Source organism: Strigops habroptila, chromosome 13 (assembly GCF_004027225.2).
Source record: "Strigops habroptila isolate Jane chromosome 13, bStrHab1.2.pri, whole genome shotgun sequence".
In the NCBI taxonomy this organism is placed as follows: Eukaryota; Metazoa; Chordata; class Aves; order Psittaciformes; family Psittacidae; genus Strigops; species Strigops habroptila.
The window spans coordinates 1,655,821-1,679,198 of record NC_044289.2 but is presented as its reverse complement, the minus strand read 5'-3'; the positions used below and the strand labels follow the sequence as shown (position 1 = coordinate 1,679,198).

The following is a 23,378-nucleotide window of genomic DNA, read 5'->3' as shown; positions in this document are numbered from 1 at the left end:
GTACTGGGTGCTCAGGACACGCAGCACACACACAGCACAGCCTGCCACTGGGTCTCGGGAAGCCACGAGGTGCCTCTTGCTCAGCTTTGGCACCCCACTTCTGTACCCTGCTTATTCACCAGCAGCTCATGCTCAAGTCACCCATTTCATTTTCCTTTGCTCCAAGGAGATTCACTGCCTGAAAGCACAAAGCCCACACGTGTTACTAATCCTCTTTAAACTCAGGAAGGTCTGGAAATTCTGACTTTCTATCTTGTGCTGTTACCTGGATGCTAGGTACCTCACCTGCCACAGAGTACAGTTTTACAAAGGGGGGTGTGTACATATATACATACAGTCATACAGGAAAACCCTTACCAAACACACGCACAGCTCAGACCCATTTTGTTCTCTGCAATTCTGCTTGTTTCTATTTTCTGACTCTTTCTTGTTCTTATTTGGTATTTAAATCCTACCTGCAATAACATGTTTTACTCAGACAACCATTTGCATCTTCAAAGCAGGGCACGCACTGCAATCGATGGAGTTGGTTCTCTAAGGGAAAGTTCATGGCACTGCCTGTGATTTGGGAGCTTGGAATAGGAGAAAAGGAAAGAGGCTTTCAGAAGCCCCATACTCATTCTTGCTACCAGCCAAAAGCACCGGCTGCCAGATGTGACTGACAGAGGCCTGGCATGTACCCACAACGTGACTAAAAGCGAATTAATAGATGACAATCTACATCTGCAAAGCAAATAGTGAAACAGGGAGAAAGTGCCACTGACCTAGAGGAGCACAGAGGGCTGGGATACACACTCGGCTGGGATAAAAGAGTGCTAAAACTCAGGCTTAAGTGGAAGCTCAAATGACATTGCTCTCGAGAGAGTGAGTGGCCACCACTGACAAGCTGTCAGTTAGCAATCTAAAGCCATGACTGTCAGCACCGGAGCCAGAGTCTGCATTCCTGACTCAGAGTTATGTTTGGGGGGGTTTATTATTGTCTCATCACAAGTCTCTCCTTCCCCCTTGCTCTGCAGAGAGCAGTGACTTCTCTCCAAACCAAAGTGGAACCTCTGCCTCCACTTTGACTCTGCAGCTTCACTGTCAATCCAGCAGAACTGGTGGTGAGGGCCCAGGTCCTGCTGCTGCTGGGGGGGACTGCAAGAAACCTCCCCATCAAAACCTGCTTCCATGTGCTGCTGCTCCAGTGTTAACAATGGAAAAAGAGCAGAGATTTCTTCTCCTCCTTTGTAAGTAGATTACTGCTTGTCAGCACTACGTGTTTCTAGCCATGGACCACAGCTCTGACCTCCCCAACTCAATCCAGGATGTTCCAACAGGCACAGCAATGGAGGCATGTGCCCCTCTGCCCAAAGAGAGCCTGGAACCTGCTCCTCCCAGAGCAGCCCATGCGGAAACGGGACTTTGCAGGAATAAAGGCTTCAAGCAGCAATCCTGAGGGGTAACTGTTTTCCTCCAAGTTGCTCAGATATTAACTTCAGTCCAGCTGAGCTGCTTTGGTCTTTCATTTGGCCAAGATACTTGTGTGAGTCTCCAGAGGAGCACAATTTAACCACCACACTCATCTCAACAGAAAAGAGAAAGCACCAGGATGCCATCCTTACCCTGAACAAAGACTTTCAGCCTTCTATCAAGAAGATATTTCAGACAATTCCAAAGCTATTATTAGAAGGGACTGGGAGCAATTTAAAGCTCAGAAGCCTGCCTGCCTGGCCAATTCAACAGTGGGGGGAAAAAAATCACTTTTCTCTAAAGAAACCAAACCCAACCAAACAAAAAGGTCTCGAGAGCGTGTGCACCCAGATCATTTTATCCTGAATTCACTTCTCAGAGCACTGTGGCTCCTTCATTACCTTTCCTGCACATACCCCTCTGCCAGCAAGCCAGCCTGAACTCCCTGGGGTAAGACAGAGGGAAACTTCAGCGCACTTTAGCCTAAAAAAGAGAGCTGGATCATCAGCCAGCTGCTCACAATCTGTTCTGGGAATGCCCAGCATTGCTGATAAACAGGGTCTTCCTTTTCACCCCGAGCATTCCGCTGAACCACTACAACAGAGGAAGGGGCTTCATGCTGCCAACGTGCTCGGTTTGTGGGTTTGTTAAAGGTACCTCACAGCAGCCTTCCAGTGCCTAAAGGGGCTCCAGGAAACCTGGAGAGGGGCTTTGGACAAGGGCCTGTAGGGACAGGACAAGGGGAATAGCTTTAACCTGCCAGAGGGGAGATTGAGATGAGCTCTGAGGCAGAAGCTCTTCCCTGTGAGGGTGCTGAGGTGCTGGCACAGGGTGCCCAGAGAAGCTGTGGCTGCCCCATCCCTGGCAGTGTTCAAGGCCAGGTTGGACACAGGGGCTTGGAGCAACCTGCTCTAGTGGAAGGTGTCCCTGCCCGTGGCAGGGGGTTCGAACTGGGTGAGCTTTAAGGTCCCTTCAACCCAAACTACTCTGTGATTCTGTGATTCTCCCAAGGTACAGCAGGACACCGTATTAATACAGGCAGGACCAGGGACTGCATCATCTAGAGGCACATCGTGATGCTATGGGCTTAGTTCAGACAAAGGCCAGGTGAGTACAAACACCTCTCCTGAAGCACTAGAACCGCTTTGCTGACTGCCTGCTGCCTTCCAGAAGCTCTAGTGTGAGCAAGGACACGTGAAGGCCCGGGAGAGCCGCGGCTGGGCGCAGGCAACAGTGCGTGCACAGAGCAGCCGGCTCCCTGGCAAGCACGGCTGCTTCCCAGCGCGCCTGCCTGCAGCAGGGAGGCAGAGCAGGCACGTGGCAGCGGCACAGCCTGCCGTCACACGGGAAGGTCACGGGTGGAAAGTGTTCCTGAGGAACGGCAGATGTGCAGAGCACAGCTTCCTGCTCCGAGCTGCACCCGCTTGGCAGCAACCTAACACCTTCAGGTGCCTTTTCTGCGCGTTAATAATCCCTTCCCAGCCCTTTCCACTCCAGCTTCACAACTCGCAAGCTGGGAAGGATGCACTATCTGAAGTGTCTCTTATTCCCTCTCTCTTATGTTCTCGGCTGCAATTAGCTCACGCCTGGGAATCTGTTACTAGCGAGCAGCAGAGCCTTCTGCCAGCCCAGCCCTGCTCGGGGCTGCTGCAATGCAACCGAGTGTAGAGCAACAAGAGGGAGCTGTGATTTCAGTGCAACCTACAAACCCAGCAGGGACAGAGCCCAGGTTACACAGCTCACGTCCCAGGTGATGCAATTCTGTATCAATGGGGAGCCGTGATCACATTCAGCCTAACCCAGGCAAGGAAGAGCTGACTGCGCAGGGAGCAGCCAGGAGGCACAGCAGCCAAGGGCGAGCTTTCGGCTGGCTTGCACTATTTTCTGCTCACTGTCAGAGAGCTCTCATCTGGTATTACAGGGAACGAACACGTGAGCTGCAATGGTTCTGGTGGGATTTCAGCAGTACAATAAAACCCCTGCAACCACTTTTCCCAGAGCTGAACGGCGTCTTTGCACCAGTTTGCAGATAACAGATGAAGCCTTCAGCAAGATGAACAAGATAAAAGCTGGACTAATCCACAGCTACAGGAAGTAGAACAACATTCACGCAGTGAACCAAGGATAAGGCGTCTCAAGCACCTCCTATGGCTGTGTGAGAATCAGGTGTGCTGCTAAATGAAGAGCAGTAAGTTGTTACTGGAAGGCAGTATCACATTAGGAAGCTGATCGAGGTGAACTGTGCATGCAAGTGGGGAAAAAACCACCCCCCCCACCCCAGGCCAGGGAGCAGGGGGTGCACAAGTGTTCATTTGAAACTGCTTTTCCCCTGTGTCACCTATTCTGCCTCTTCCTGCCTGCAATCCATGTGACGCTTACTTTGGGATCATGTAATAAATCAGACACGTACAAGAAGTCTGAGCTGATGTTTAATGCCTGGAGTCTGTTTTTCCCAGCAAAACCATAAAACTCTGAAGATCCAGTGAAGATCAGTGTAAATCCCTTGTGTCCCACACTTGAGGTCACCTCCAGCTGCGCTCACAGAAGCACGCAGCCTGCCAGCGGAGCGTTCTCCCTGCCGCTGGATGCGGCGCTGCTCCGCGCTGGCAGCACGAGGAGCAGCCTCCTTGCTGCCATTCCCCGGCACAGCTCTGCACAGCGGCACCCGCGCTGCACACACAGCCCGAGACACCTCTGGGCAGACACTGCTACTGCCGACACTTCTGAACCAATCTCTTGGGTCTTGGCTTCAGAGGACCCATTACTTCACTACTGTACATGGTCTGCTTGTTTGAAATGCTCATCTCCCACGGCCAGAGGGACTGCCACAGCAGATCTGCTTCATGTCGGGTTTTTAATCACTGACATTTATATTTAACGGGTGTGGATTAGATTTTTCTTTTCACAGAATCCCAGACTGGTTTGGGTTGAAGGGACCTTAAAGCTCATCCAGTTCCAACCCCTGCCATGGGCAGGGACACCTTCCACTAGAGCAGGTTGCTCCAAGCCCCTGTGTCCAACCTGGCCTTGAACACTGCCAGGGATGGGGCAGCCACAGCTTCTCTGGGAAAAGTCTGTGCCAGCGCCTCAGCACCCGCACAGGGAAGAACTTCTGCCGAAGAGCTCCTCTCAATCTCCCCTCTGGCAGTTTTGGGGGCTGGGAAGTACAGGGCTAAAAGGAGCAGAAGAAAACACTTTGCTCCATAGTGATGTGGATTTATTCCCTGATACGGATATTTCTTAAGTGGGCTTTGAATTTTCTTTCCTTGAGGGGTGCTGGAGATCTGAGGCATTCCAATGTTCTCTCCCAGTTTACTACAGCTGTAAACGAGTGGTTAAGACACACAAGTGTCATCTTGTGAGTGGGAGAGGAGGAAAGCAAGAAGCAAATTTCAGAAGTTGCACATAGCGCTCCACACACTTCTGCCATATGAAACCCAAATTATTTTAGGTATTTCTGAGACTTCTCTTGGCAGTTTAGATCCTTCAAAGTCTGGATACAGGAAACATTTATTCTCCTGCACTGGAGATCTGCTGCTTCCTGATGCAGGTTTTCTTTTCAAAGCCTTTTTTAAGTACAGGGCAGGAAATGAAGCTGTCAAACAGCTACAGACAGACAAAGGATGTGCTTCAAACCCAAGCAGACAATGCTGTGCCTGTGCCCAGCACAGCACCATCCTGCTCAGAACACAATTAGGGGACCCCACACTCTGTATAAAACCCCACCGAGGTACAAACGACGTCCCAGTGACAACAGCAGCTGGATTTCTGCTGCAGCACCCTTCAGCCTGTCTGGAATTACCCAAGATCCAACACATCTGCTGCAGTAACACAGCAGCTTTTGTGAAGGCAGAATGGAGTTTCTGTAGACTTCCAGGCAGTTCTATTGATCTCAGATAAACTTTTCTAAAGGCTTCATCTTCAATTTCAGCGACAGGGGACAGAGCTTTTATCAAGTGCTTTACACATTCCCCATACAGGTAAAAACCCCTGGAAAATCCCACATTCCTGTTGCCCCGGGAAGGTTTTGCTTAATTTGCAGCAGTCATGGCTACTTTTCACTTGTTTTTCCCTGTCAGAGGAGACACTTGAGTACAAACAGGCAGGTTTTCCCTTCAAATCCCCCATGGAAAGGGCTGCCACAGCCCCCAGTGGGGCACAGGCTCTCGGGGGCTGCTGGGGGTCCCCAGCAGTTGGGTTCTGCTGCAGAGGGAGGCGCTGGATGGGCACAGTGGAGGGACAGTAACGCAGTGGCACTGCTGTGGGGCTGGGGTTTGGAACGGGTCTCAGCACAGGAAAGACATGGACCTGCTGGAGAGGGTCCATAGGAAGGGCACAGAAATGATCAGAGGGATGAGCACCTCTGCTGTGAGGAAAGGCTGAGAGAGCTGGGGTTGTTCAGCCTGGAGAAGACTTCGTGGAGACCTTGCTGTGGCCTTTCAGCACTCGAAAGAGGCCTATAAGAAAGATGGGGAGAGACTTTTTAGCAGGGCCTGTTGTCATAGGATGAGGAGTTTAAACTAAAAGAGGGAGATTCAGGCTGGATGTGATGAAGACATTTTGCACAATGAGGGTGGTAAAACACTGGCACAGGTTGCTCAGAGGGGTGGTGGATGCCCCATCCCCGGAGACATTCCAGGCCAGGCTGGATGTGGTTCTGGGCAACCCGATCTAGGTGAAGATGTCCCTGCTCACTGCAGGGGGTTGGACCAGATGAGCTTTGAAGGTCCTTTCCAACCCAAAACATTCCATGATCCTATGATGATTCTATGAGGATTTTGTCCCCTTTGTTACAAAAACAAGAGCTTCGAGCCAGTGGAGTCTTTACAACAAGTTGTAATGAGATGGGCAGCGGCCACAGCATCACTGCTCATCTCGCTGCAAAGGGCTCACAAGAGCTGCTGAGCCTAAAAAGGAGTTTTATTTTACAGAAAGCCAAGTGCTGCAAACCGGCTGTCAGGAGTGTGCTTCCAAGCAGATATTGCTCAGTAACACACACACATACTGGAGGTGCCATTTGAACAAGGGGTGAGAAAGTAAGTGCTTTTCCAATGAAACTGGTGCTATGAAGAGAACATCATGGAAACGGATCCATCAGTATGTGACTGTGCTGCCAAACCCAATGCCAGTGTCTCTGAGGAAACCCCTCCTGGCTGCACACATGAAGAACTTGGTTTCTAACCTGTCTGGAAACCTTCCAAGGGAAGAGTTCCCCTGGGGTTTGAAGCCATTTGCTCAGAAACTGCAACCCCTTTGAGGGAGCAAATCCAACTGCCTGACACTGCGGAATCACAGAACGGTTTGGCTTGGAAAGGACCTTAAGATCATCTAGTTCCAACCCCCTGCCATAGGCAGGGACACCTCGCACTAAACCATGTCGCCCAAGGCTCTGTCCAACCTGGCCTTGAGCACTGCCAGGGATGAAGCATTCACAACCTCTCTGGGCAACCCATTCCAGTGCCTCACCACCCTCACAGGGAAGAACTTCTGCCTAAGATCTAACCTGAACTTCCCCTGTTTCAGTTTGAACCCATCACCCCTTGTCCTATCACTACAATCCCTAAAATAAAGAGTCTCTCCCCAGCATCCCTGTAGGCTGATGTCTACCTTGTAGATGGCCATCTACCAGCTCAGTGTCAAGAAAAGCCTTTGCCTAAGCAGTAGCTGGTTGAGACATGAGTATCCCTGTTCAGTGACACAGCCAGCACTGCACATCTTCCATCTGCACACACACTTCTGCCTGAGGAACCTTTTCTCCCTCTTCTGAAGGAGGAGAATTCCCCAGTATTTCCCCACAAAGCAATTCCCTCCCCTCACACTGCTGGCAAATGAAAAGCTACTAACAATGGCAAAGTGATCAAATGCCCCTCGCCAGCGCAACCCCTGCTCAGCAGTGTGACAGGATGGACACTGGCACTCACAGAGGCCATCCTACAATCCAGACTTCTGTGGTCATCTTGGCTTTGTCCAGGAAGTATTTTGGTGCAGTGACTGTAGTAACCAAGCCCAAAGGGAAGCTCAGCTTGCTCCAGTGCTTCCTGTGCACGGCTCACCCCTGTGGCCTCTCCAGCCCTGGTTTCACTCCTGCAGGCGCCCGGCCACAAGCACATGCTCCAGCCAGGTCCCCCCAGGCTCAGCACAGGTCTCCCTTCACCCCTATGTTGTGAGCTACTGGCCTATCTCCTTCCCAAGCCAATGGTCACCTCGAGCCCAATCCTCACACAGACACAACTTCCATTCATGGAATCACATGGATGACAGCTGAGTCAAGGATTTAGGGAAGAAATGCTGAAATGTCAATTATGAGGTCAACTATTTTTAGGTGGTTTGTGTTAGATGTCAGCTGCCTTTGCACAGCAAACATCCATGTGCCCTGGGCACCACTGAGCACCAGCAGGGCAGGGAAGAGTTTGGAGTGCTCTGAAGGAGGGATCCCACCAGAGAACCACAAGTGTGTCCATGTCTGTGATCTTCTCTGAGAACCACCTTTGAGTCCAGCTCTCTTGACTCAGCACTGGAATCCAGTCAGTTTAAGGTGGCAGCTTTGAGAGGCAGGAACCACACAGCAGCAAACCTCTGCAGGCCTGGGGAGGTGAAGTCCCACCTTGTGCAGGGGCCTGAGGGGCAAAGCAGCATCAGGGCATCTCTCTCCAAAACCACAGCAGGAACAAAGCCCCTGCACATGCACACGCTCAGTGATGCCATCCACATCGGTGCACCCTGCTCTGGGACTCGCAGATGCACTGCATTGTGCTCATGGGGCAAACGGATGCTTTAGGGATACACGAGAGTGACTGGAAGCTTTGGGCAGTGCCCACGGGGATTTAAGGCCACCGCTGTAGGGAGGAAGGCAGTATTCAAGGTAAAGCATGATTATGTATCATCTCATGAGCTAGCCTCACAGAACGCACTAGGCACTCTTATCTTCTGGCCACTGTTTGGTACGCATTGCAGGTACCATTGGTACACAGGCAGCAGCACGCAGCTCCACCTTGTAAGCCATAGTTAGTTGTTCTATTTAAAAACACACTGACCATTCCCAACTCCTACGCAAGTGAATCCAATCATTAATGAACCCTAGAAATTCATCCAACTTGGCCTTGAACACTGCCAGGGATGGGGCAGCCAGAGCTCCTCTGGGCACCCTGTGCCAGCACCTCAGCACCCTCATAGTAAAGAAGGCGCTGAGGCGCTGGCACAGACTTTTCCCAGAGAAGCTGTGGCTGCCCCATCCCTGGCAGTGTTCAAGGCCAGGTTGGACACAGGGGCTTGGAGCAACCTGCTCTAGTGGAAGGTGTCCCTGCCCATGGCAAGGGGTTGGAACTGGGTGAGCTTTAAGGTCCCTTCCAACACAAACGAGGCTGGGATTCCATGACTATGAAATGTGAAGATGGTGCTTACAGTACTCCTTACAACAGGATGTACTTAGCCAAGGCTGCAGAAGAATGGTTCTTCATGGGAAGCCATGAACATCTGGAAATGTGAGGCAGTAAATTTTGGGCTACATACCTTGGAGATACCAGAAAAATGAAAAGCTGAAGTCAAGGTAGTACAGAAATGTCAGCAAGAAGAGAGCACACAATGTGCCCAAAGCGCGGCAGCTTTGCTGGGGAAGCCAGTAAATGCTGAAGTGACCTGGCCTAGATCTTTTTAACCCCATCAACCATTTGCTTTCAAATCAGAAGAAGAAACATATTCTGGAGCAGGAAGGTTGTGTAGCTTTTCAACAGGTCACAGAAAACTCAAATCAAGAGTGACCCCACCAGAACAAACACTGCTCAGCACAGCCTCTCTCCTTTCCACACTCCTTAATAGAAACCATTGATACACAAGCTTTTTTATCCAGTTTTAGACTGGGTTATCACAGTTGCACAGCGATTAATTAATGCTTGCCTGGCCATAGCATAAGCTCTTCTCTGCATTCACCAAGTGTCACAACAGAAACTTACCCTCCAGGGACTGGTTTATTGCCCACGCAGGCTCCGTGGCACTTGCCTGCCAGGCGTTACAAGTGGAAAGCATTTCCTGTGTGTGACAACCTGCCCTGTGCTCCATCACACCAAATGACCACGGCCAGACCCGCACGTCCTGGTTCCTGCAGCTCACAGCCTAGGCCAGGGGATCAACTGGACCTCGGCACTCACCACCTCAAGAGCTCCAGGTCACCACAGAGTAAATGTATGTTTATGTTCAATGCAGATGATACGGCAGCTGACTGCCATGAGGCACCCTCCCCATACAGCAGCAGTGTGGTGTGTATCAATCACATCAGACAAAGCAGCATGCAATCCATTCAAATTCATCAGCTAACCCAGCAGAAGTTCCTAACTGCCTCACAGCACTGAGACATCCAGCCCTAGTCTCATTTAATACCTTGTTTAGTATCTTCATTAATGATCTGGATGAGGGGATTGAGTGCACATGCAGCGGATGTGCAGATGACACCAAGTTCGGTGGGAAGTGTTGATCTGCTGGAGGGTGGGAAGCTCTGCAGAGGGATCTGGACAGGCTGGATCCATGGGCTGCGGCCAGTGGGATGAGGTTCAACAAAGGCAAAGTGCCGGGTCCTGCATTTGGGCCACACCAACCCCCTGCAACACTCCAGGCTTGGGGCAGAGCGGCTGGAAACTGCTCATGGGAAAGGACCTGGGGGTGCTGCTTGACAGAGCTGAGCATGAGCAGCTTGTGCCCAGGCAGCCAAGAAGCCACCAGCATCCTGGCCTGTATCAGCACCAGTGTGGCAGCAGGGCCAGGGCAGTGACTGTCCCCCTGTGCTGGGCACTGGTGAGGCTGCACCTTGAATCCTGTGTTCAGCTCTGGGCCCCTCACTGCAAGAGAGACATTGAGGTGCTGGAGCGGGGCCAGAGAAGGGCAGCGGAGCTGGTACAGGGCCTGGAGCACAAGTGTGATGAGGAACGGCTGAGGGACCTGGGGGGGTTTAGTCTGGAGAAGAGAAGGCTCAGGGGGGACCTTCTCGCTCTCTACAACTGCCTGACAGGAGGATGGAGCCAGGAGGGGGCCGGTCTCTGCTCCCAAGGAACAAGGGGTGGGACAAGAGGAAACGGCCTCAAGCTGCACCAGGGAGGTTTAGATGGAGATGAGGAACAATTCCTTCCCCAGAGAGTGCTCAGGCATTAGAACAGGCTGCCCAGGGCAGTGCTGGAGTCATCGGCCCTGCAAGTGTTCACACCCCGTGTAGCCGAGGCCTCAGTGCTATGGGCTAGTGGTGGCCTTGGCAGTGCTGAGGAACAGTTGGACTTGATGAGCTTAAAAGGGCTTTTCCAACCTGGTTGATTCTATGAAGGTGGTAGGAAGCCAAAGACATCACCATCATTCTGGGGCACCATCTTTCCAGACTCTTTTTAAGAGGCTGAGGAGTCACATCAGGTTCACCTGTGCTAAACCAGTGGGGTTTATACCAACACCCAACAACTCCACATTTCTGACAAACTGGAACTACACATAAAGATTATGAACAATCCTGATCAATCTTCATGCAGGTGGGGTTAAACTAGTTCTTAACACCTTTAATAACACACTAAGCTACAATCATCTTTTCTACATTAGCATTGGCTCACATCAGCAAGAAACACTACTTCAGCTTCCTGTATGGAAATGCATGCAATGACCCAAGGTAGGCTTAAAGCACCTACGCTCACATAAACCACACTTAAAATGCAGCAATTCTGCCCTCGTGTATTACCAGAGTAATTCTTGCAGGGCTGCTTGTGCAGTGGTGTTTTAGCCTATGAGGACTTCAAGTTTTTCCTCACCTATTACTGTGCTTGGACTTTTCCCGGTCTTTTTCCTTGTCCTTCTTGTGCTCTTTGTGCCGGTGTTCTCGGTCTTTGTGTTTGTCTTTGTGTTTGTGAGAATCTGCAAGCAGAGAGGCAAAAAAGATTAAGAAATGAAGCTGGGGGAAAGCTCCCCCCCCCATCCTGACCCTCTGCATTCCCCCCACCCCACACTATGTTCTGTGAGCCAAGAGTTGTAACAAATCCCTTCGATTTGGGGCTCCTCGGTGCTGTTCCTGCAGCACAAGTGAACTCATCTTGGCAACGGCCACATTTGTATGGTCTTTAGTTCAGTGACCTTGAAATGCTTTACAGACCCTGAAGAAATGCTGCCCTACTTACTAAATAGGTGAGTAAGAAGTGGCTACAGCAAGCAGCAAACCTGCCTTCATATGCCCGAGTATGTCATGTCAGATAGATAAGGATGCAGGAACAGAGCACAAGGCTCCAACGTTCGGCCTGTTTAATCCCACAATTCAGACTGACACCTCCACAAGTACCTAGTCCAGACAAAGCAGCTCCTTCTCCCCGGTTAAAATCATCTTACCCCTATCCCCAACAGCACCTGACATGAGAGGCACACAGCAAGGGAAAAGGGGAGTAATGAGGGAAGGGGAAAAGAAAGGATAGAAAGAAGAGAGGACAGGAATTCCCTCCTCACAGCCTCTCGTGCAGGAGGCACTCACCCCCCTCCAGAGCCAGCCCCACCAGGACAAGCCCCCTGGCACAGCAGTGAGTGTGCTGGTGGGCACCCACCTACAGGGGCCAGGGCTGGTCCCAGCTCAGTGAGAGGTCACACATGGGAGGTGGCACTTGAGGAAAGCCACATCAACAGTGTTATTGTATCAGCATCCACCAAGTGACACTTCCCATCCTCAGTGACACCTGCACTGTACAATTAAGCCCTTTAAAGCACGAAGGAAATAGATCCAGCCCAGAAAAAGAGCAACAGAGTTGAATTGTAAATAAACTCATTTATAAGCATCCTTAGGTCCTTAAATGTTCTTTGTAAGTAGATCAAATAGGAGCTGAGGCTGAACTAGCACCTCAAAGGCACTATCATTTATGGTAAGGTCACTGCAGCATCGGGAAGAACCTGTGCATCCTCCAAGATTCCCCCCTGGTTTTGTTCTGAACATGCCTCTCAAAGCCACTAAAACAAGTAAGCTCCTCAGGATACCCAAAAGCCTGTGCTGACTTTGGCAACTGTTTCCAGCTAATAGTGCCAGAATTCCCACCAGAGATCTCGGATGTAAGCTATTAATGCTTCATTAACTGTAAAGATGGTGCCATGCCTCTAAAAAGGCCACTATCCATGCACTAAGAACAGGAAACTGCAGCCAAAGGGTGTTGTGACTATTGGGGTCATGTGGGACAGACCTCACCCTCCTGGCCCCAAGTCTTTGGCCACCAATTCATTTTTCTCCTTAACTGACACCAGCTCTTGTAACCCCAAACCGCTGAGCTGATTTTAGCAGAAACACCCGTAGAGTATGATTTTCACCCATTGCTTTCTCCAGCTTCAGGTATTGTTTTCAGGCACCTGCAGTGAGACAACCTAAACCAACCTCTGAATCTGACACACGAGCCTCCACCTCGCCTTGTGCACCTTTGCTCCATCCTCCCGCGCCTGGCAACGCTTCCCAGAGCTTTGGCGTACACAGGATATAGATGTGTGTATTTTGAGACACAGACACGTGGCAGGTTATGTGCAACATTTGGTGTTACAGCATAAAACACCAAGGAGCTTTCAAGCAGCTCAAAGCAAAAGCTGTTCCACAGGAGGCAGAGCTGTGTGGGACCACACACCTCCAGCCCGAGCTGCCGACCAGCAGCTCCTCAGAACCCTTCTGCCCACCAGGACACACACATAACACTGGCAAAAGTGTCTCTGCAGCGCATTTCACACTCCAGAGCGCTGAGCTGAGGCAGGAGCTGGAAGCTCAGCCTGTCTGCAAGCTGCCTGGGCTTTATTCCACAGGGAGTTTACTCACTGCTTCCCAAAGCACCGGCTCAAGTGAACAACCATCTATTTACACTCGATGAATAGGTAGATTGCTAGGAAAGCATCCTGCTGCTATTCATAGAACTGAGCGCACTCACTTTGTAACACTTTTTAAGGAGGCACATACCAACACGGGGTACATTTTATTCTACCAAGTGCTGGGAAGCGAGTGCAGCTGAGCTCAGTGCTCTGCTCTGCAGAGCTTGGGGCCACAACGCTATGTCACAAAAGGAAAGACAGTTTTCTAACTGAGCAGTGTTTTACCTTCAGCACCAAATTCCCTTCCAGCTGACTCGTGCTTTCCAGCTGACATTAGTATTTGCTCTGGAAAAGGAGTTCCAGGGCTGTACCCTGGAAAGGATGGACTTACACATCCATCTCCCCAGCCCTCTGCGCTGCTTCCCCTTAGCTGGGATTTTCAGACAACTAAAGCCTGGTACAGCAGCAGTAAGAAGCGCCTGAGCAGTCAGAGCAGCTCTGCTGCCAGTGTGGGCCACTGTCCTGGGTTCAGCTACAGCAGTCATTTTTTCTCCTTCTTAGTAGCTGGTGCAGTGCTGTGTTTTTGACTTTCAGCCTGGGAACAACGCTGATAACACCGATGTTTTTAGTTGTTGCTCAGTAATGTTTACTCCTGCCAAGGACTTTCTCAGTCTCATGCTTTGCCAGGGAGGAGGGGAAGCCGGGAGGAAGCAGAGACAGGACACCTGACCCAGACTAGCCAAAGGGGTATTCCATCCCACAGCACGTCATGCCCAGTATATAAACCGGGGGGAGTTACCCGGAAGGCCCAGATCACTGCTCGGGTCAGGCTGGGTATCGGTCGGCGGGTGGTGAGCAATTGTATCCTCTGCCCTTGTTATTTCCCTTATCATCATTATCATTGGTGGCAGCAGCAGCAGTTTTGTATGGTGCTTTAGTTACGGGACTGCTCTTATCCCAACCTGTGGGAGTTACATTCTTCCGATTCTCCTCCCCATCCCTCCGGGAGCGGGGGGAGGAAGAAGTTGGGGAGTGAGCAAGCGGCTGCATGGTTCCGAGTTACCGGCTGGGCTCAAACCACGACAGTCAGAGCTCAGCTTCCTCTGCCATCCACCAAGCGCTCCCAGCAGGAAGGTCTGTCCCTGGGGTGTCCTGCCTATAGCTAAAGCGCCTGGGGAGCAGCGGGTGCGAGCGTCAAGGGAAGAGCTGGCAGGAGGGTGTTGGAGCGCCAGCAGGGCTGGATGGGTGCCTGTCCTCCCACACCAGAGAGCACTTTAAATGCAGTACTTCCATGGAGGTCTGCTGCCTCTCAAGCAGGTCTCCAAGAGTCTCCCAAGAGTTAAATTATGCTGGAATATTTGCCTAGTATTCCAACTCCGCGCTGTTGCTTCCTGCCACAATGCCAAGGTTAACAAGGAAGACATCAAAAGAGCTCATTAAATAGTCTTAGAGTAGTCTGGGTTGGAAGGGACCTTCAAAGCTCATCTAGTCCAACCCCCTGCAATGAGCAGGGACATCTTCAACAACATCAGGTTGCTCAGAACCACATCCAGCCTGGCCTGGAATGTCTCCAGGGATGGGGCATCCACCACCTCTCTGGGCGACTTGTGCCAGTGTTTCACCACCCTCATTGGACAAAATTTCCTCATCACATCCAGCCTGAATCTCCCTCTTTTAGTTCAAAACCATCACCCCTCGTCCTGTTGCAGCAGGCCCTGCTGAAAAGTCTCTCCCCATGTTCCTTGAGCTGACATTTGCCTGTGTTTGGTAGGCACTAAAGCTCTTGGTGGCTCTTTCTTTTGAGGATGGGGCTGGATGAAGTTCAGGAGATGGGGTCACTGGGTCAGTGAGAAGGACAGAATTCACGGTTTGTCATCTCACACAAATGCTCCGTGCCAGACTGGCTCCAGGAGCCCAAGCTGATGGTTATTTGGCAGCTGACATAACACGAGTGTAGCCATTTCACCCCAGTTTGTGTATCCACTGCAGAGACCCCTACAGCATCGCCTCCAACCGAATTACACAGGCACAGATGACCTGCCTGGGAACTGGGCCACCTCACACCAAACCTCACCAGCACAGAAGCAATCCAGGGAAGTGTTCCTGTCTGCAATATCTCTTCTCTGAGATCCGTAGTATACTGATTCCTAGAAGAACCTTCCAGCCTCCAGTAACTCTCTCCCAGTTGCAGCTGAGGGTCCAAACTCACACGAGCCAGAGTGAGGTCCGACATTATCACACATTCAAGTCCGTTTCCTGCCTTCTATGTCTTCTATCAAGTATGTCTGCTCCCTCCAACACTAAACAAGGAGATAAGCCACTATTCCTTCTCCAAGAGCATTAGCAAAATCCATTGTGAGCAAAGTCCAAACCCCAAAGCTCGTGAGACATTTAAAGAGCTCAAAACTGCAAAGTCTCTCTCCAGCACGAAGGTTACAGTGGGGATGAGGTTATGCTCACTGGGCAAGGATCCATTACCCCTAAAGGCTCTCCCTTCACTATGCTCTGACTCAAACAGAGCTTTTGGCATCTCTTCTGTTCTAGAAAGCTTGCTGTCCCTGGCGCTGGATCCCTGTTAATGCCTGGTATGCCTCCAACAGATTACCGCAGTCCCCGCGCTATCCCTGCCATCCCTGTACCTCCAGCAATCACGAGCAGCTCAGCATTTTTGTACGTTGATTCATCTTTCAACTCTGTTTAATTCCAAAGACGCCTGATCCAAGGATGGGAAATTCTAAGCACTTCTGGTCTGTGGCTGCTCCGTCTGTCCCGGGCGCCGAGTCCCTGGGGAAAGGCTGAGTCATGCCCTGCCTGCGGCGCCTGTGTACACACACCACTGCAACCGGGCACTTCTACTACCAGGAGCAGAGCTGTAAAGGTTGGGTGTCTCTACACACACAGAATGACAACAGCAGAGGTACAGTAAAACCAAACCCTCCTCCACAGGCCGCTGTAGCCTGCGGAAGAAAAGGAAGAGCACCATGGGACAGCAAAGGTGAGAGCTGCTTTACGGACCGAGAACAGCCCCTGGCTTGAGAGAGCAGCCTGGTGTCAGAACTACTGTGTGGGATCGGAGAATCTCAGACTGGTTTGTGTTGGAGGGACCTTAAAGCTCACCCAGCTCCAACCCCCTGCCACGGGCAGGGACACCTTCCACTAGAGCAGGTTGCTCCAAGCCCCTGTGTCCAACCTGGCCTTGAACACTGCCAGGGATGGGGCAGCCACAGCTTCTCTGGGCACCCTGTGCCAGCGCCTCAGCACCCTCACAGGGAAGAGCTTCTGCCTAAGAGCTCATCTCAATCTCCCCTCTGGCAGGTTAAAGCCATTCCCCTTGTCCTGTCCCTACAGGCCCTTGTCCAAAGCCCCTCTCCAGGTTTCCTGGAGCCCCTTTAGGCACTGGAGCTGCTCTAAGGTCTCCCCTTCAGGAGCCTTCTCTTCTCCAGGCTGCCCCAGCCCAGCTCTCTCAGCCTGGCTCCAGAGCAGAGGGGCTTTAGTGCCCAAGACATTCATTTGCTTCTAAAATACTTTTAAACATCTTTCTCCCTGCTCCTTCCCACCCCAAATTCCCTATCACACTCAAGGGGTTCAGGCCTACTTCCTACTTTAGTAATTCAGTTTTGACAGCAACTTTTCTAATAAACTACTACAGTCACACACAAGGTCCCTTCTAAACTGAAGGGACCTCTGCATCCCACGTTCACAACTGCAGCCTCCTTACACCTCAGGCTGCTGTCCTTCTCTCCTGCTGTGATGAAGCAGCAAGGCAAACGGATTCTGTACCACCTAAAGGAAACATTTTTACTCCTGCCCCACAGGCTCTCCCCAAAGCAGTCATCTGAGAACTGCACATCAGCAGAAAAAGGCCTTCTGCTTTCAAGTTACTAAAGTTTTATCATTTGTTACCATGTATTTTACAAATTGTATCGCTTCTGGAGTTTCAATTTCTTGTATGCTGGGTATAAAAGCACTACTATTAAAGTGAGCAAGGTTCAGTTGCTGAAATGATGCCAGGAAGTCTGAACACATGAACGTTCGAACATGTGAATGCAGTTCAAGGTGACTGCAATACTCTTCATACTCCTGGCAAACAACATGCCCTTTTGCCTCAGGCACCTGATCACAGTGGTTTAGTGAGGCACCAACTTTTACACCACCTAGATTGTATCGGCAAGTAGAAAGGGTGTAACCTTTAGTGACTGTCCAAGATCTCTCTCAGGAGCAGTGATGGGTTAGCACATTACCTCACAGGCCATGGTAAAGGCCCTGTGAGGTTCTGGTTGGTTTTATACACTGTTACCTGAGAAAGCAGCCCCTGGGGGAGATGAAGAAGCCAACCTGCAGAGCACTTATGGATCAGAACAGCCATATGGAGAAGGTGGCACAGCCTGAGGCACAGGGCATCAGGATTCACTGTTAGACAGGTTATGGCTTTGGAAAACTCATCTGACTTCACATGTTCTGATTTACCAGTTTGAAAGGCATGTACAATAATCCCACCTAACCAGTCTGGAAGATGTTTAAACTTCACTAAAACATCTGTATTCCAGTTGGAGGAAGTCTCAGCAGGATCATGGTGTTCCAGTATTTGAGCACACAGCGTTGGTGGAGTTTGTCGGAATTACCTTTGCTGTAGCCCAAAAAAAGGGGGAGGAAAAGCCACAGAACAGAAACCAGAGCTACACCTTTCCCAAGCAAGCAGGGCAGGCTGAAAGGAAACACAACAGTGGGTATGAAAGATACACACCCTGAAGAAATCCGTATGCAGCTTGAAGTGTCCAAAGCAGAAAACCATCCCCAGAAGGCACTGTTCAGAGGAGGGTATCGTGGGTGAAATACTGGAGCAGAAAACCATCACCTAAAATAAACTTCCCATCAAATGGCTGTGTCACTTACCGGCCTAATGGCCCTGTTTACACAGCTACGGAACACACACACACCACCTACCCTGGCAAGGCACCACGGCTCTGTTTGCTGAGCAGCTTTAGCCCAACAGCTGACTGCAAAACACGGGGAATCCTGAGCCGGGAGTCACTGAAACACCCGAGAGCACGACATGAGCTCCCCACAACCTATGCACGGAGTTCCATGAGAAGCAGGACCTGGGGTTTAGCAGGTGTCAGGAAACAGGCTACCAGGATACTGGAACAAGCCTGCCCGGCTCCTGCTGCCTCGGTCAGAGCGCCACACGTCATGGCACAGACAGACCTTCCGAAAGCAACCTGACACACAACTCTCCACCAGTGTTGAAAGACATCTCCACAATCAACGCTGCTACAGGAAACTGTTGCCAAATCCTTAAAACCCTTCTTGCAGTCAGATACAAATGAAGCATGACTCCTGCAGCGTCACAGGCTTGTTTCGCTTCAGGCGTCCCAGTGCGGGTGCTGACGCCTCAGCAGTGTCACTGCTTCCCTCCGCAGAGGAGGGAACGCGAGTTGTACAGTGTACTGCAGAACAGCTACATTCATTTTGACTAAGCATAAGGAGAACACACAGAGCAGCTCTTGGTTGTGAAGCTCAGATCCTCGGTCATTTGTTTTTCCAATCATACAAGGGAAGAAATAGGAGGGAAAAAAAAAAAGAGTGTAAAAGCTTCATAGAATCATAGAATCCAGCTTGGTTTGTGCAGGAGGGACCTTAAAGCTCATCCAGTTCCAACCCCGTGCCACGGGCAGGGACACCTTCCACTAGAGCAGGTTGCTCCAAGCCCCTGTGTCCAACCTGGCCTTGAACACTGCCAGGGATGGGGCAGCCACAACCCTTCATGAGGAAGGAGCCTGGAAAAGCACAGAACACCCAAACAGCTCATCCCGGCTAAGGCAGGGACTTTACTGCTGAAATTAAGACTCCAGAGTGTCTCCTTCCTTTGTAAGGGTTCAAACGAAGAATACGTCATCGCTGAGCAGATCTGAGTCAACCTATTTTCCAGGCTATAGTTACTCCGAGACCAAACTCCCCTGGGCTGAGTCAGGGTTTGACCACACCACATGTGCCAATTCTGCCAAAGCTTGACAACAGTGAGGCTTTGATAGAACAGTAAACCCAACGACCTTACAGCCACCCTTCACACTTGAGCTGAGGCAAAAGCTACTCCAGGGACACACAGCCACTGTGTCTTTTCCTTAAAAGGGCTGTTCTGGGAAACTTGGCTTCAGAACAAGACAGACCCCTCAGTTACTGCATTCTCCATTAATCCTGTCATTTGAAGGCCCTGTATTCCTTGCTGTTGAATGGAAGGAAAGGAAGAAACCTGTGGGATAACTTGGTGATGAATAAGGGAAATGATAGATAGATACATAGATAGATAGACAGAATCACTTCCAGCCATTCTCTGTCCTCTAAAATAGCAGAATAGCTCCTAACGACCTCAAACTATAGAAGCTTATCACGGATAGGTTAAGGAGGCCAGAAACCCAGACTGATCACCCCAGTCTTCTGTGACTGAAGCCTCTAGGACATGCAGTTAACCTGAAGCAAATGTCACGGCTGGCATTTCATCAATCTAAACCAACAAGCAGGAGGTGGGTAGGTAGCAAGAGGTGCTGCAGGAGCCTATTGAGAAAGAGAGATGCTCCTTGGTGCACATGTTTGGAGCCGCACTGGATGAACTGCTCATTTTCTGTGCACCTCAGTTTGTCACCTGCTGGGGAAGCACCCAACACCCTGTGGGTGATTAATGCTGCAGTCATTAAGACAGCAGCTCTGTGGCACCAAGGGCTGCTGGTCTTAAATTGCTACACTGTAAGAGCAGCTCATGGTGTAAGCAGCAGCGAGTGTATGACCTGCCAGTGCCTTTCCTATGGCCTCTTCTGAGAGGTGGCACTTCACACACACACCCCGCAGCAGATCTTGGCTGCTGTGAAGAAATGCATAAACCACTGCAAGCAGAATTGCAGGAGATGCTATTACAAAAGGACAAGACTGAGGCAGCCTTATAAAGCATGAGAACGTTTGATCAGTACAGACAGGCAAAGTTAATAGCTGCTTCTTACACATGCCAAAGGGCTCCCAACCGAGAGGCAACAATGAAGTTTCAATCCATTATTTGCATTCAAAAACAAAAGTTCACTGTGAGCAGAAACATGTGTTTCCAGGGATTCCCCAGCTGTAAAACATTCTCCTGTAATTGTAGAAATCAGAGTCAGACTGAAGCCCATCAGTATGTTTCCATTAACAAGCAGAAGAGCCAGTTAAACTTCAGGGACATGCCCAGCACCGGTGTGCAGCTCAAACACTGCTGTGCTGGCTGGGGAAGAGGGAGACAGAGGCATCTCCTGAGGAAACAAGGCAAGAGAAACCCAGTTCTCGTCCCCAGTGATACTGATTCTTACAAGGCTACACTCTTACAAGTAGAAGCACTTGCAGAGCCTCCTCCATTCAGCGTTTGAGTATCTAGCATAGTTACTCTTCCCTTCCCTTTCAGCAGGTGTTTCTGCTGCTTTATGAGTGTCCACCCACAGGAACAAACCAAGTCATGCGCTGCAGGTGCCTCTTCACAGAAGCTGCAACACCAAAGACACACTTCTCCAGTCTCAAAAGCCACGGCCCATCACCTCTCTGCACAGCAGAGGGCCGGATGAGGCCAAGAGCAGGATCTAGGGAAAATCCACCCAGTGAGCACTGTGGGACTCGGGAGAGCTCCAGAACACTCTAGGGACAAAGCTGTGCTGGAAGCATGTGCGAGTTTCTATGGTATATGTCCATTTTCCTCCTAGCTGTTGTCAGTGCAACAACTGCCTTGCTTTCCGTGAGCATTTATTCCTCCTCCTCCCACCTCAAACTAGCCCAGAAAGGGTCTGAACAGGTAGAAAAGTGGGAAGTTGAGCAGCTGCAGCAGGCAGTGACCCTCTCCAAAGCCAACTCTGCCTGCATCCGATATCACCTTTCCCATTTTGGATCTGGATGTAAGAGCAAACAAAGGACAGCCCCAGCTTGAGCTTCGTTACCTCTTGGGTTTCGAAAGCATTATGCTCACTGCAACTAAATCTGGCTTCCCATTTGCTGCTACACACCCAGACCGGACTGAGCCCCTGGAGGATTCACGAGGAACAGTCTGCATAAAGCCAAGCAGGCAAGGATGCTCCCTGGGGATTTCTTTTACGTCCACATTCTTTTAACACCAAACAGTTTTCACTAGAGCATCTGATCTTGGACTCTCCCAAATCTGCCCCTGTTTCCTCCCCATCATGTGAAAGGCAGCTCACATACGGCACAGGAGGCAGGACGGGCTGGACACTTGGTTACAAACCAATCCAGCAGCCAGGAGTGTCAAACTGGTTTAAAGTTATGAAAGGAGGTAAAATCTAAGGGCATTCAAACACATAATGCAAGGGGGACTAATCCTATTTGCAGAGCTAGAAGGCAGCCAACCTTCAGCACAGATCCGAGGCTCAGCACAGAAACCATCACACCCCATACTGGGAACAGGGACAGGAGACCTGTCCAGGGTCACTCTGCTCTCTGCCCTGCACCTCCAAAACATTCCCTACAGCAAGACTCATCGTTTCTATCATGTTTAGACTCCGGAGCTATCAGGGACTGCACAAGATAACCTATCCCTCACTTCAACACAATCCAAAGCAAAATGGTTCACTTCACCCTCATCCTCCTGGTTTGCAGGATCCCTTTTCCATAAGGAGTTCTTGGCTGGCGATTCGGGCTGCAGGATGTTTGGGACAACACACGGCTCTTCATCAGTCCCCTCTCACTAGGGACGTGCAAGCCTCGCTGCTGCTCGCCCACCAAGCATCCCACAGAGATGCTTTTGCTCTTTGCCCACAGCGCGGAGAGCCCCAGCTCACGCTCAGCTGCAGGGTCGGAGCCAAGCGCAGCCCCGAGCGGGGGCACAGAGCCTGTCCCAGGCAGCCGGGCTGCACCAGCTCCTGGGGCTGCCTGGCGAAGCGCTGCCCAGGAGCAGCTCGGAGGGCTTCTCCAGCAGCCTGGGTCAGTAGCAAAGAACATCTTCTGATGCAATCTGTGACAAATGCACACTGCAGACGGGAACTTCACGTTCTGTGCTGCATGCACAGGCTGAGTCAGTGCCCCCAGCAGAAGGCTCTGCCACCTCCAACTGCTCTTTGTACCATCACCCGAAAGGTGCAAACACGATTTCTAATGCAAAGTCACCAGCCGCTTACTGCACGCAGGCTTCCAGACAGGTCACCAGGAGAACACAGGGGCACACAACTCCAGCTCCTAGTTCTTGCAGAGGTTAATAGAAACTTGAGCTATATTAAGAAAATTGAGGTTGATATTATTTGGGGCATAAGAAGAAAAGTTTCAGTTTGAACACTGCGGTGGCCGAGAGGAGAACTGCTGTGCTGTCAGGAATCACACACTGCCATGGTGTCACGCAGACACTTCCACTGCTGTGCACGCACATCACCAGCATTCCCGGATTCACTACAAATTGGTTTGTAAAGTCCATGTGAAATCCTGACACCTCCTCAGTGCGGGAGCGATGCCGCAGCTCCCAGCGCCTGCACTCGCACCAGGACACGGGGCTGGCGTGTCCGACTGCCTGGCCCTGACCCAGAACAAGGGCTGCCCCCGAGCACCGCTCCTGGAGCGGCTCAAGCCCCGGCAGGCGCATCGGAACGCTGCTGTGCAGTGAGCAGCTCCTGTCAGCAGCCGGGATCACACACACAGCCCCGCACATGGGAGCGGTACCGGCTGCGCTCAGCAGCCTCAAGAGAGGCTCTGATGGCATTGCTTCAAAGCCTCTTATTAACCATCCCTTGACTACATGATGTGGCTTTGGCCAGTGCTGCTCTCCTGCCTGCTGTAGGGAGGGAAGATTTGAAGAGGCAGCACCCTTGGGAACAGCGCAAGGCTTCCACAAGCCTCACTATTAAGAGTATAAATTGAGTCTGCAAGACAGAGAAGTGCTTGGTACAAGCTTTAAATCACCTCTGCCAAGCAGCCCCACTGTTTCACACCCTGGAGTCAGAGCGTTCTCCTCCTGCTTGCTCAGTGCCATGCCTACTGAGCTGAACTGATGGGGAAGCATGGCCAAAGTCTTGCCAAAGGTTTGTCTCAGCACACCACGCACTTATACTTTTATCCCCATCAAGCTGGTTCCTCACTGCAGGAGCAACTCCCACAGATTCCAGCCGCTTTGTTGTTGTTTTTCCTATCTACAATGGTTT

At 51.0% G+C, this 23,378-nt stretch overlaps 1 protein-coding gene across 3 annotated transcripts in view; it reads right to left on the bottom strand.

Annotated features, from left to right (window-relative positions):
• The window catches only part of TOP1 (DNA topoisomerase I), a 68,521-nt gene that overhangs the window by 28,969 nt on the left and 16,174 nt on the right, over nt 1–23,378 (bottom strand). For all 3 annotated transcript variants that reach the window (XR_003993915.1, XM_030502526.1, XM_030502527.1), the window contains exon 3: nt 11,226–11,328. Coding sequence is in view for 2 of the 3 variants with exons in the window: in XM_030502526.1 (XP_030358386.1) it covers nt 11,226–11,328 (103 nt within the window). In the remaining variant the exon portion in view is untranslated. The remainder of the gene's footprint in view (nt 1–11,225; nt 11,329–23,378) is intronic.